General features: G+C 55.6%; 3 protein-coding genes across 3 annotated transcripts; all 3 read left to right on the plus strand.

Moving 5' to 3' along the window:
* Window positions 1–1,209: 1,209 nt before the first annotated feature.
* On the plus strand, window positions 1,210–2,536 carry F5144DRAFT_635323 (uncharacterized protein; the record flags this gene model as incomplete). The annotated part of the gene is made up of 4 exons (XM_066792614.1): window positions 1,210–1,350; window positions 1,545–1,597; window positions 1,716–2,409; window positions 2,498–2,536. The coding sequence occupies 4 exons, from the start codon at window positions 1,210–1,212 to the stop codon at window positions 2,534–2,536; spliced, it is 927 nt and encodes a 308-aa protein (XP_066647864.1).
* Window positions 2,537–5,053: 2,517 nt separating this feature from the next.
* F5144DRAFT_522030 (uncharacterized protein) lies at window positions 5,054–10,354 on the plus strand. Its single transcript, XM_066786734.1, has 2 exons — window positions 5,054–8,706; window positions 8,755–10,354. The coding sequence occupies exons 1-2, from the start codon at window positions 5,365–5,367 to the stop codon at window positions 10,282–10,284; spliced, it is 4,872 nt and encodes a 1,623-aa protein (XP_066647865.1). The 5' UTR covers window positions 5,054–5,364; the 3' UTR covers window positions 10,285–10,354.
* A 1,938-nt stretch (window positions 10,355–12,292) lies between these two features.
* On the plus strand, window positions 12,293–13,077 carry F5144DRAFT_8984 (uncharacterized protein). The gene has a single exon (XM_066793539.1). The coding sequence runs from the start codon at window positions 12,362–12,364 to the stop codon at window positions 12,980–12,982; it is 621 nt and encodes a 206-aa protein (XP_066647866.1). The 5' UTR covers window positions 12,293–12,361; the 3' UTR covers window positions 12,983–13,077.

A 13,077-nucleotide genomic window follows, 5' to 3' on the forward strand; every position in this document is an offset into this window, starting at 1 on the left:
TAAACATTCCCTCCCCAGCTTAAAGCCTCACCAGATCCGTCTTGATTCCCAAGTTCCTTCTCATGGTCAAGAAGGCCCCATGTAAGCGCATTATACTCTCCACAGGTAAGTTCTGCCTGAAGGTCTAGACCGTACAAGCCAGCCTTCCTATCACCAGCCCCATGTCGAGCCGAGTTAACTCGGGGGTTAACACGTGTGGAGAATGAACTTACACACGCGGTAAAATACAAACTGTCCGCCTGCACGTGCGACCGTATTACAGATGGGCGGACCGATGCACCGGATCCCGCCGCGCGTTCTCAGTTCCGACACCCGCCATGGGTTGTCATCTTTTCAACAGAGGATGTCATCATTGTAAGACGTTAATGTTTAGCTTTGGTTTTGAAGGGTAGTTCTCTCTACTTGCAATTAGATGCTACTATCAAATTTGAAGTTTGTCATCACTGCTTCTGAAATTGAGCGTGTCAAAGAATCACAGGTACCGACTGGAGGACGAGGGTTACGTCAGTTGATATTCAGATACCCCGTTGCCCCGGCCAACCTGGCTTTGTAAAATCAAAATGTGAGTGGTGATAAAGGGGGATAGGTCACGGAGTACATAAACATTGTTCCTTCGGCGAAGCCTTTTTTCCCAGCCGTGCATTGATTGAGTTCCCGGATCTCGTGTGAGGCCGCCTAAAAAGACAACAGGCGGGTAGTAACAATGGCTACATGTACCTTGCCTCTATCCAGGTAAACTACGTCTTGTGGTCATCATTGATGTCTATGTGGTTATTGTTTCTATGTCCAAAAACATCACGCCTCTCCTTCCTCAACATTCATCCGATCTCAGTTCGAAAGCGTGCGGAACCCCATGACGTTTTTATAGTGATGTGTTTTCCAGGTACCTGTGGCCTGATCTTGCTCAAAACCAAACATCATGCCAACAAGTATTTCCAAGGCTTCCCACATGACAACTGTGCCCGACCATTGAGCCCTAAAACCTAGTACATGGTCTTCCAGGTGCGACGTTAACGCATATATAAAGTACCTATATTCCATCGCCTTAGTTCGTTCGTTATCCATCGCTCTGCTTGCCCACAAAAAAGTCACGCCATAATGCCAACAACCCGCTTCTTGCTTCAGTTTCACTAACTTCACCCACCCAGGTATCTGCGTTTAGCTTGCTCATCGCAATACTTGTTCCATTTTATTCGACACGCCGCAGACATGGAATCCCCCTCCACGTCCTCGACAAAATGCCAGTGCCTCCCCCCGGACTTTACGCCACCCGGGAAAGGCTGCAAACAACCCGGCGAATGCCTAGGCCCAGGGGGCGCTGGTATCGGCGACTACTGTGAAGGTTGTTTTGTAAGTTTTACCTCCTCGCGAAACTCAAGCTTCACCTAGTTACGGTTCTAACATGCAGATTACTCAGGATAACAAATGCCGACGTCAAGCAATGGAGGCTTTCCAAAAGGCAAAGGACGTAAACTGGAGACAGAAAACGTCCCGGCGCAAATGTAAATGCGCCCATGACAATATTATCGGCTGCTTGTCTCCAGCAAACTGTGGGGGATTTGGCTGTGGAGAAGGAGGGTTCTGCCACGAATGCGAGGTAAGTTTTCCGGTGTTTAGACACCTCTTCTATTTGCAGTATATATGGCCGTATGCTAACGGTTTCCCGTTTTTTTACAGATCCGCTCCTGCACAGCCCAATATATCAACACTTGCAGGTACTTCAAACAGATCTCCAAGGTGACTGGGCTCTTTATCATCACCGAAAGGGCAACGGACAGGTCTCTAGTGGCCAGTACCAGTTCAAACCCCGCGTCGGCATCAACCTCCAGGCACACCGAGCGGGGGGATCAACTGCACAACCACCCCGTCGCTTCCCACCGGCAACGCGCCCTCGCCCCCCGCGAACAGCCGAGCCAACCCCAGAGCGATCCCATCGCTCCCTACCGGCACCCCCCGCCCTCTTCCAGCGACCATGCCGGACAAGCAGGCGAACCACCCGGTGGCCCCAGCACCTCCCACCACCAACCTGCGCACCCCCCAACCACCAACCACACCTCGCCGGCGACTCAGCTCTCCGGCGCGCCCACCACCGCCTGCCAGCAACCCCCAACCACCGGCCAAGCCGCCCCCCACCAACATCAACCGCCCTTTGTCCCACTCCAACAAGAACAGCAACCGGCCACCCTCCCCCCACCTCCAGCGGAAGGACCACCCCAGGCGACATACGACAACAACAAAAACGACGGCAACAACAACAGCCCCGCCAGCTCATTCCCGGCTCCCAGCGAGGGTGTGGGATTTGGTGACCGCCGGCCGTGTGTCTGCCAGGGGACATGGACGTGCCGGGCCGGGGGGCTGTGCGAGGAGACGATTATGTTTGTGGAGGGGGATTTGTGTGGGATTTGTGAGGTGAGTCTTTGCGGTTCTACCTGATTTGGGGGCTGGCCTTTTTGGTGTTGAGGTTGGTTGGTTGTTTGCTGACGGTGGGGGGTTGTAGATCTTTGAGTGTGGGCGGTGGGAGGAGCCGGGGGCGTGAAAGGGGTTGGGATCATAGTTTTGATTGGGGAGAGTGGGGTGTCAGGGGGTGGGGAGATGTCGTTTTGTTGACGGTCGTGGTATATTTACTTTGTACATACTTGACTGTAAGCGATGTCGATTTTAGGGGCCGATGAGAGGTCGGGTACCTCGGAGTTGGACAATACTGGTTTTGGTGAGGAGCCGACCTGGTATGGCCTAGGTTGAGGCGTTAGGGCCGGGAAGGCCGGAGCCTGCTCTCGTAGGCACTGATTTTGGGATAGATTTCTAAATCAAGCGACTTTTGGAATCGGGACTTTCTCCATTTCTTTATTTGTGAAGTCGTGGATGTGGCAAGTTCATTGTAAGCTCAAGTCAGCGTGACTATATTGTTGTCAATACCATGGGGGTCACTTTACCACTCGATGCCGAGTCTGGAAAACTCTTGACGGCTCACCCTTTAAGCTAATAAATATCATCCCAATTAAAGAAAAAGAGTAGCTAGATCTGGGCCAGTGAGCGAGAGGTTAACGGTCCGTTGCTGGCTTGGAGCCTTCCCTTGAGTTGAAAGTCAACCACTCCTACCTTCGAAAGCGGTTACTCTACGGCTCGGAGGAAGGAACGGCTTTAACCAAATACCCCATTCAGGGTTTTAAACTAAATAGAGAGGCGTAAGCTAATATCTTCCGGCTCGTGGATGTCCGCTTCACACCGCTAAGTATCATTGCTTCTACACCCAGCGCCAGCCACAGACACATCTACCACGAGGACTGCGATAACCTCACCCTCATCCTTGCTTCTTTACGTGGCAACCATTAGTACACAATCGACCACCAACTCGGCCTTTCTTGAGGGTAACATTACACACTACCGGCTAAGGAACGATGTCGAGCCAGGAGTGTTTCTGCCTAGGTACTACCCGGATTAGCATACTACTGCCAAAACAAATTGTATTGCGAACGAACAGCAGGTTTCAGCGGTACCTTTCACTGTACAGGATGCGTAGGTTCTTCACGTTCAATGAAGCTAATTCCGTTTCCCGACCCAATCTAGACCGAGAAGTGTTTCCGGCGGCGACAGCAGCAGCAGCGCCACCCCCACCCATGCCCCTCTAAGTGCTTTTCCAACTAACTTAGCCCCCATTTGCAAGTGCACTAGTATGCACCCGGCCTCCGCCTCCCGAAGGGGGCATGATGAAGGATGATGAGGCTGATACGTCCTTAATTTTCTAGGTTGCGGATTGCCCGCGCCAGACTACCCAGAGCTCTGTGGCATCACTTGGGTCCGCTACGGGCGCTGCGCCAGAGGGGTCATGTCTCCGTGTTATATACCATCTTACGTGCAAAGTCAGTTCAAGGTGCCTTAGGACGGCCGCCAAACTGAGCTCTACTGCACCAACTGCCAGGTGAGTTTTCCTGCTTTATTTGGGACCATGGCTGTTGCCGAGTACAAAGGTAACGGCCATTGACAATGTTAATAGGGCCACTGCGCTTCGCCTCTTGACTCTTCTTAAAAAGGGATAGGAGGTTGGGTAGTAATGGGCAAAATGATCCGCATTTCGAGGGCAAGCCAAAGTTAGGTACTTAACACCCTCGGGATCTTAGACAGGCACTCAGAGACTCAGGCAGTCTTAATCACAAAAACTCTTGCAGTCTCACTCTTGTGAAAAGTGAAAGATTCAGGGTGGTTTTCAAGGTCGTTTTCGAGTCGTTTTCAAGGTAGTTTGCCAAGTTTAGTTTTTTGTGAACGTCTTCAACCTCTGTGTGCGGCAAACGCCAGGGCCGTCTTGGCGCATTTTTGGGCGTGCCACACCACTTTGTTTTGGTTTTGGTCGAGTTGGAAAGGGGAAAACGAACAGGAAAATAGAAACGACTATATTAACTATCCCACCACATACGCGGGCTTCCTACATATATATTCTAATAGATCTAAGTATCTAATATTCAATTCTACCTCGCGATTGGTAATGCGGATAATACGCGTTGAGATATCGATAGATTTATCTCCTTTTCTGAACTTTTTCGAACTTTTCTAAAATTTCCAAAATTTCTTGGCAAAAAACATTGATCAACATCAGTTCCAAAACTCATCTATCAATATCTCTACTCGTATTATCCGCATCACCAATCGTATAGTAGAATTAGATACTAGAGAGTTAGATCTATTGGAATATATAAACAGTAACCTCGCGTATGTGGTACGGTGGTTGATATAACCGTTTCTATTTTCCTGTTCGTTTTCTCCTTTCCAACTCGACCAAAACCAAAACAAAGTGGTGTGGCACGCCCAAAAATGCGCCAAGACGGCCCTGGCGTTTGCCGCAGACAGCTGGTATCTAGAGCTGTGTTGGTGTCTGGTCGTGTACAAGTATTCGCAGACAGCTTATGTTCACTTCACAACTTCACAATCGATGTTTTGTTCTGGGTACGGTATGGTATGTACAGTACCTTAGGTATGGACCAGGGTGATGGTGGGGTTGCGCACGGGCCCAAAAGGGACCATGCACCGGAGCTTTTTGGGCGTCTCGACCACCCTGGACCAGACGAAGCCAACCGAGCATCGAAAGCGCGCGACAACTCCAGGATTTAAGCCAAGGTGCGACTGCGACCCAAGCTCAACAACGACCCGCCAGACCCCAAGACCCGAACCGCGCATTATTGATGTTCAACCCTGGGCCGGGATACTATGCCTTTTAGACAGAGGCCTCTACATACTCGATCCAATTAACCATGAAGCCCTGACGACAACAAGCCCCAAACAATTGGCCTATGTACTTGCGCATCCGCCCAACCCTGTTGCTGCTGCGATTTCCACACCCCGAATCCCTGACGGCTGCCCCAACACGCCGACATGGACGACCACGATGAGGGCCGTCAGCCCGTCTCCCGACCATCCACCGCCCGAAAACTCGATTCTGATGACGACCTTATATCCCCCTCGAAACAAAACGTCGAGCAACACCGCCCTACCCCAGACGCCTCCTCCCTCAGGCCCGAGAACATCCCCCCGCTCCACCCGCCCTCCCTCGCCGTCCCCGAAAGCAGCTACTTCGAGAGCCCCAGTATGAACCTCAGACACTCCGACTCCCAAGCCGAGATTATCGTCCGCCAGCACCTGCAGGATTTCGAGTCGAGCTTCACCGCCCCACTCTCACCCCTCCCGGCCACCAAGGACGGCCTCGACGACACCTTCGCTTTCGATTCGCCTTCCAAGAAGCCCGTCTCTGAACGTCCCGCTCCGAACGCCGACGAGTCAGCCGACCAGTCGCAGGTGCTGCCCACACGAAGCCGCACCGTATCCCGCACGTTATATGCCCCCGATGAGTCCAGCCTACAGTCGTCCGTGGCGGACCGATCCGTAGGAAATGCCGGGAACGGCACGGCGTCCCTGGAGGCATTCTCATCTTCACCGACAGCTGCAGCTGCAGCAAGGTCCGTCTCGCGGGCCGTCTCACAGGCGGCATCAGTCCGGAGCGTAATTCATCACGAACACAACGAGTCTGCCGCACGGCAGCAGGAACAGGACCGGTCGTTTGACGACTCTCTACTGCAGCCCGGGTCTGATGCTTCAATGTCGCAAGCTAGCCAGGAATACAGCCGAGAACACAGTCAGGAGCGCGCTTCGGCCGACGCAGGGCAGACGCCAGGGCAGGCCCTGAAAACCTCCCAACGCCCCAAATACCTGCGGAGCCGAATTGGGAGCCAGCGCTCCTCCGTCTCGTCCCTCCACACGGATCCGGATAGTGACACGACCGTAGGAATGGGCGCCGACTATGCCCTCCAGTCGGGCGGCGCTGTGCCTAGCGTGGGAATGCCGCGGAGCTTTAGCAATGCCTTGTCCAGGTCCATCAGTATGGGAAGCATGGCCAGTGGTATCGAGAACCTCCACGAGTCATCCGGCCCCGCTTTTGGGCACCTCGAGACTTTAGACGAGGTCGACGTGAGCATGTCGCCCCAGCCAGAGCCACGGCGCGATCAGAGCCGAGGCCTGCTCCAAACTCCGAAACCAACCAAGACTGCAGCCCTTGCCGCGCCGACAGACACGGTTATTGCCCGTCACGTCCGCGATGTTCAAGTCCCAGAATCATTGGCCAAGGAGTATAAGAACCGGGGAGGGTTGCTGACCCCAGCGCGCCCGGGAACGACCGAAACGGCCGCGTTCGGAACCTCCACGGCGAGCCGCCATGGCAGGAGTCTGACCCTCAAAGAGCAGAGCAGTACCATTGAGCGCCTGAGCAAGGAGAACTTTGACCTCAAGCTCAAGGTCATGTTCTTGAGCGATCGCCTCGACAAGCTCTCCGAGGAAGGTATTAAGGAGATGATCTCGGAGAACGTGGAGCTTAAGACCGGCCTAGCCGTGCTACAACGCGACAACAAGGTCCTGCGCCGCCGCGTCAAGGAGCTCGAAAAACAAGCCAAGGACGAGGAGCACCGCCCAGGGACAGCTAAGAGCACCCAGTCCGACGACGAGCAAAGCGCTGCGTACGACCAGGAGGCTCAAGAACGCGAAGAGGAGCTCATTTATCTCAGAGAGCAGCTAGAAGAGCATATCACCGAGATCGAGCGGCTTCAAAACGAGAACTTGAACAAGGAGGCTGAAAAACGCCGCATGGCCGACGTGGTGCGGACGCTGGGTGAAAGGACGGGAGAGCGGCTCGGCGAAGATTTCGAGCGCCAGGAGGAAGCCGACGTCTGGAAGGACTTGCTCGAGCAAGAGACCGCTCGGAGAGAGCAAAGCGACGAAGACAACCGCCGCCTGCGTGACGAGATCTTCCAGATGAAGCAGGAGCTCGCGGCCCAGTCGGGTTCCGGATCGATGCATCCGATGCATCACACCACAAATATTTACAATATTACGAAGAAGTCTCGCGAGCGGGCCCTGTCGGCCGCTCGGTCGGGCGCATCAGTATCAGGGATTATGGACGCCAACGGGCCCATGAGTGTCGGCAGCACATTGGTTGACGAAATCCGGCGGGAGAGCGAACAACTCCGCCACGAAAATGCCGAGCTCCGTCGTGAAGTCGGTGCTCAGACCTCGATGCTTACCTCGAGAAACCGGGAGAAGGACCGGCTGTACCAGGAGATCGAGGATCTCAAGATGGCCCAGCGACGTGGCGGGCCCGCCCCGTCTACAATCGACAGTCTACTAGAGCGGTCGGCCTCGCGCGCGGGAGTCCACGAGCGGTCGCACTCTCGGGCAAGTGGCGGCACGCGAGCCACCAACACGGCTGTCGATGACGCAGACGTGGAGGAGCTCGAGAACAGGATGGCGGATTTGCGGGATAAAAACAACGACCTCAAGCTGCAGAACCAGGACCTGCAACGAGAGCTCGATGGCTGCATGGAGGACTTCGAGGCGGCCGTCGAGGCGAAAAAACAGGCCGAGGAGCTAGTGGCAGCACTGCAAGAAGATCTAGAGACGGCCATGAACGACTTGATGGCGCTGCAAGCCGAGCGGGACGAGGCCCTACAGGAACACTCTAACCTCGAGAACGAGTTCGAGGCCTTAAGGAAAGAAGCGCAGGAGGAAATTGACGCGCTCGAGGGCGAAGCAGACCAACGCACTGCCGAGATTGAGCGGCTGCAACTCGACCTCAACGACCGCACCGAAAGCTTCGACTCCCTGCAAGCCGAAATGCGCAAGATGAGCGAGGGGCTGGTCAGGCTCGAGGACGAACAGGAGGCCAAGCTGCGCAGGGTGCAGCAACTCGAACAGGAGCTCGGCGACGCCAACAAGGACCTCGAAGATCTGGAGGCGAAACTTATCGAGGCCAACGACAAAGCCAACCGCCTCTCGGTCCAGCAGGAGTCCAGCCAGGGCGAGATCGCGTTCCTGCGCGAAGAACAAGAAACCGACAAGATCCGTATCGGCGACCTGGAGGCTGCATTCGCTAATGCCGAGCAGTCTCTGCGGGAGGAGAAGGAGCGCGCGAGGGAACTCGAGCAGAGGCTCGCGGCGGAACGGCGGCAGCGCGAGATCGTGGCCAACCGCGAGAAGGAGGAGGTGCAGCAGTTTGTGAACGAACTGAACAAGGAGACGTCCACGGCCAAGGACGAGGTGAGGCGGCTCCGGAAGAGTCTGTCCAGCAGGGAGGTGGAGGCGACCGAATGGAAGGAGAGACTTATCGAGCTCGAGAATAACCTGCGTGAGGCGCTTGGTGACTTGAGCGGGACCAGGTCGAGTCTGCTCAAGGTGAGTTTTCGTGATAGCCACCAAACTGTTCTGAAGCTAACTTCTCAGTCCATCGCGAAACTTCAACGCGACCTGGAGAACACGGTCCGCGACCTCGATACGACCAAGTCATCGCTCGCCGACAAGGACCGCGTCATTAAGCAGCGCGATGCCCTGCTCGAGTCGCACGCGCTTGAGTTGCGTAAGCTGAGTGAGATGCTGGATAAGGAACGGCAAGGCCACCGCAACGTCAAGCACCAGTTCGAGACTTTCCAAAAGACGCATCACCACGTTACCCGCACCGTCAGCTCCCAGGACCAGCGCATCATGGAGCTGGAGCAGGCCAAGTCGCAGGACAAAAAGCGCCTGTCGCAGCTCGAAAATACCTTCAAGGACCAGCTCACCGAGCGCAATAATCTGCTCCTCATTCTCTGGACTCGTCTCTCCGCCCTTTGCGGCACTGACTGGGCCCATGACAATAGCCTTATTAATGGGCGCGCTCTGCCAAGCCTGGAGGCTGTGGCCACCATGCTCCCGGGCTTTAGCAAGAACCTCCTCGCCGCCGTCAAGATGATAGAGACTATGATGGGCAGCTCCCAAAGCAAGATCAAGGTCGTCGAAAAGGACCTCTGGCGGGAGTATCAGACACTCGAGAGTCATCTCGAACAGCGCACCAAGAAACTCGACCGCCTCGAGGCCATTGTCCGCAACAGCATTGTCACGGGCCAGATCACCCCGCATTCCCACAGCCTCACCGAAACCCAAGCCCGGCTCGTCCGGCTAGAAGACGCCTACCGCCAGCTCAAGGTAGAAAACCACACGCTCCGCGCCGCAGCAGACGCCCGTCGCGCGGCGTACGCGGCCGCGGACCACAACGGCGGCCTCGACTCCCCGGGCGGTGGCAGCCCGTCCCCCTCGGTACCCACGGGCCCCAAAGCGAAGGCCAGCGCGAGCAAAATCCCAAAATCAGGCAGCAGGTCCACACTATCCCGACCAGTCGCATCAACCAACTCCGTCACGACGCCATCCCGCAGCACAAGCCAGCACTACTTCAGCCAGCACCACTCGAGACAGAGCCTCGCCGCCCCCGGAGCCGACGAGATCGGGGTCGCCCGGTCGCGCGGCGCCAGTCCCGTCACGCCCATTAGGACAAGTGGCGGCGGCGGCGGAGGCGACGACGACGACACCCTCACCCTGCCCACCCCGACCCAAGCATCCCATTCCCACCAAGAACGCGGCCGCGACCGGAGCAGAGGCCGCAGCTCTAACACCGCCCACCCCCCCTCCTCCACCGCGCTCGCCACAACCTCCTCCTCCACCAACACCCTCGCCAATGCTAATAGCAATAGCAACACCACCTCCAACACCGCCGTTAACACCAGCGGCGGCGGCGGCGGTGCTGGTTCGGGCGGCGCGGTGGTGGACACCAAGTGGATGCTGCGGCTGAGGGATCTGGAGTATAAGCTGAAGGCGGAGCGGGAGGGCCGGATCATGGATAGGGGTGAGGCGATGAAGCTGATTAATGCGAGTGAGAATGAGAATGCGGCGTTGAGGGGGGATTTGGAGAAGGAGAGGGAGCGGAGGCGGGCGGGGAGGTAGTCTGCTTTCTTTGGTGTTGTTGGTCGCCGTCTTTGATGGTGCGGGTTGGTGGTGGTGTGGGGGTGTTGGGTTTGGGGGGGGGGGGTTCAGGGGGTGTCGTGGTGGAGTGGGGACAGGTTGGTCCGCTTATAGTAGAGTCGTAGAGTCGTCTTGAACGGGGGGCTATTGAGCTGAGTGCAAGAAAACATTCCCTGCTGGGATGGGGAGCATCTGGAGGGACTGGTTGGTGCAGGGCGGGCGTCGAGGACTTGGGCTTGTTCATAGGTTATGGCGCCGCTGCTTTCCAATGGTGGGTGGCGGGTTGGATGGAGGAAGGGAGTTTTTTGGGCTATGCGATTATTATACCATTAGGACTTGACTCGCGAGGTATGAGAGATGGAGTATGCTTTTTATTTATGTGCCATGGATGTGCTGCTCTTGGGTGCTTTCCGTGATGCTGCCTCTGGGGTGGTTATCCCCCCCCGCCTGTGTTATGGCTTGTACTCGCCATGCTTGCTGTGTTTGGAGTGTCTGTGAGACTATCAGTGGTCGTTGAAATAAAGGTGTCGGTGCACCAAGTCCAGGATGCAGCTTGCCGTCTCGATCCTTCGAGTTGTGGACTTGACCATATCAACTCCCTCTTGTTTCGGGTTGTTGGTCGTCCATCGGTGCTTGCGAGTATGGGACCGCTGGAACCAGCTCTTGACAAAAACGTATCTCACAGATATGTCGTGGTTGAGGGAAGCAAAGGAAGTCAGTCATTCTACGTGTATGCACAATCCAGTTATTCCCAGCAAAGTATTGACAGTCGAGTGTGTGTTGATGTTGTCGGAAAGGGGCTGGTTCAGCCTATGCTGGGCACTCATTAGACTTTTGTCCTTGAGTCGTTGCAAACCCTTGTTGGGAGTGATCCGACTCTTGTTTAGTAAATCCACCTGGCTTTAATAACAACTACCTAGGTACCTAAAAAGAGTCTTGACGTCGAGTCTGACTTTCAGGCTTTGAGCCCTTCCTAGGTGACAGGATTTGTCTCCGGGGTAACTGGCTTGACTCACTTCAAAAGTGACACTTGGTTGCAGCTTTCGTGTCGCCCTTAGCTTTTAGAAGTGGAATATGTTATTTTAATACACAGTGCAGTCAACGCATGAACTTAGCCTCAGTAACCAAGGGAAAGGAGCCAAGCACCTGTGATCCCGCCTTCGGCTCCCGCTACCGTCGCCGCTCCTGGACCAGCCACGGCAGTGCATCCGTCCGCCGTTCCACCGGCATCAGCCTTCGATACTTTCTCTGCGTACTCTGTAATCATGACCGCTGGTCGTTGCCACGCAGGACGTTTGTTGGCCAAGACGGCCGGCTTCACTGGGCTGCGTGAACGAAGCAGGGACTCGGATATTTCTCCAAGTACCCATGGAGCCCAAGGCCCATGACGGATGGAGCATTGCTGGGCAATTCGCGCTTCGGCTTCCTGGCGCCGATGACGCTCCTGGGCAACGCGCTCTTCGGCTTCCAGCAGCGCCTGGGCAATACGATCTTCAACTCCCAGCATCGACCAATTTCCTCTCAAGAAATACGTATTACCGCAACACGTCCAGGTTGCCGAAAAGGCAGCGCAGAGTAGCGCCTGGGCAATACGATCTTCGGCTTCTCGGCGCTACCGCTGAATTTCGAGGTCATGCTTTGGCTGGGATGGCAGCGGTTGCCATCTTGGGCCCGTGGTCGGGAGCATGAGGCCGTTGGCTACGGGCTTAGACGGCCTCGCCGCTGGCCCGGATCTTCCAGCAAAGGAGTCTCCTTTCCTGGTCACCCATTGCTTCCTCCTCCCACTCGATCCTCTTTCTTCACTTCTTCACTTCGATTGGCCGACCGCCTCCCTAACATTCACAGTCACAAACAATCCCGACGAAACCAGCATGCTTTACCAAAGTGAGGACAAAACTAGCAAAGACTTGCGATCAAAGGCTGTGAGCAGCAACGTCTTTCGGACGGCAGTGTATGTTCAGATGGCAGGTCCGTCGGATATCAGAGAAATGTCCGTCATATGTCAAATTGTGACTGAGATGGAATGGCATGTCCGTCGCATGTTTAAACTGTAACTGAGATGGAAATAGCCGAGTCCCAGAGCCGAACTCCCAACCACCACCATTTCCCGCGGAAATCATGTGGAATTACCTCTGGCCGACGCCGGCATTGTCACCGGACTCGCCGCCTGGAGAACGGGAGGTGCAGAGGCTTTAAAGATGGCATGCAGCCAAGGCTTCCCGCCCGGAGGAGCATGAGCTCTGAACAGCTACATGTACCACGACCACCACGACCACAATATGCAGATTCCTCCCTGGCTTCCTGGAGCTGGCGGGACAGCCTCAAGGCAGGCACGAACAGCGGCCCTGGACACGACCACCACGACCACCACGACCACCACGACCACACCCGGCGCCAGCGACGCGGTCATCATCGACGACCCCCCTGCAGGTGCACTAATTACAGGCTATTCCAGCGCTGCGTGCGTACGATCGCGCTGGCCGAGCGGTTCGCGCCGTCTGTGGCGTCCTTGCCCTCGCCTTCGTCCTCGTCCTCGTTATCCTCTGCCGCCATCTTCGTAAATCCCGCGGAGCCTGGCGGCGGAGGATGGCAAAGCGCGCTTCGTGGCTTTTCTTTTAGGGTGGTATGGGGGCGGCTGCGCGCGGCGCTGGGGTCCGGACGCTTTGTGTGGTTAAAATAGGTAATCACATGTAGGTATGTACATGTATCAGATGATTGTCGATTGCGCCATTACCATAACTCTTTGATCCATTATCACTACTATTGTCAGATGTG

The sequence above is a fragment of the Chaetomium tenue genome (genome assembly GCF_020726465.1).
Source record: "Chaetomium tenue strain MPI-SDFR-AT-0079 chromosome Unknown F5144scaffold_1, whole genome shotgun sequence".
In the NCBI taxonomy this organism is placed as follows: domain Eukaryota; kingdom Fungi; phylum Ascomycota; class Sordariomycetes; order Sordariales; family Chaetomiaceae; genus Chaetomium; species Chaetomium tenue.

Bases quoted from the DNA above. Each gene is read 5' to 3' on its own strand.
- F5144DRAFT_522030 (XM_066786734.1), top strand. From the start codon at position 5,365: ATGGACGACCACGATGAGGGCCGTCAGCCCGTCTCCCGACCATCCACC. The intron at 8,707-8,754 runs GTGAGTTTTCGT...CTAACTTCTCAG, and splicing joins CCAGGTCGAGTCTGCTCAAG to TCCATCGCGAAACTTCAACG.
- F5144DRAFT_8984 (XM_066793539.1), top strand. From the start codon at position 12,362: ATGGAAATAGCCGAGTCCCAGAGCCGAACTCCCAACCACCACCATTTC.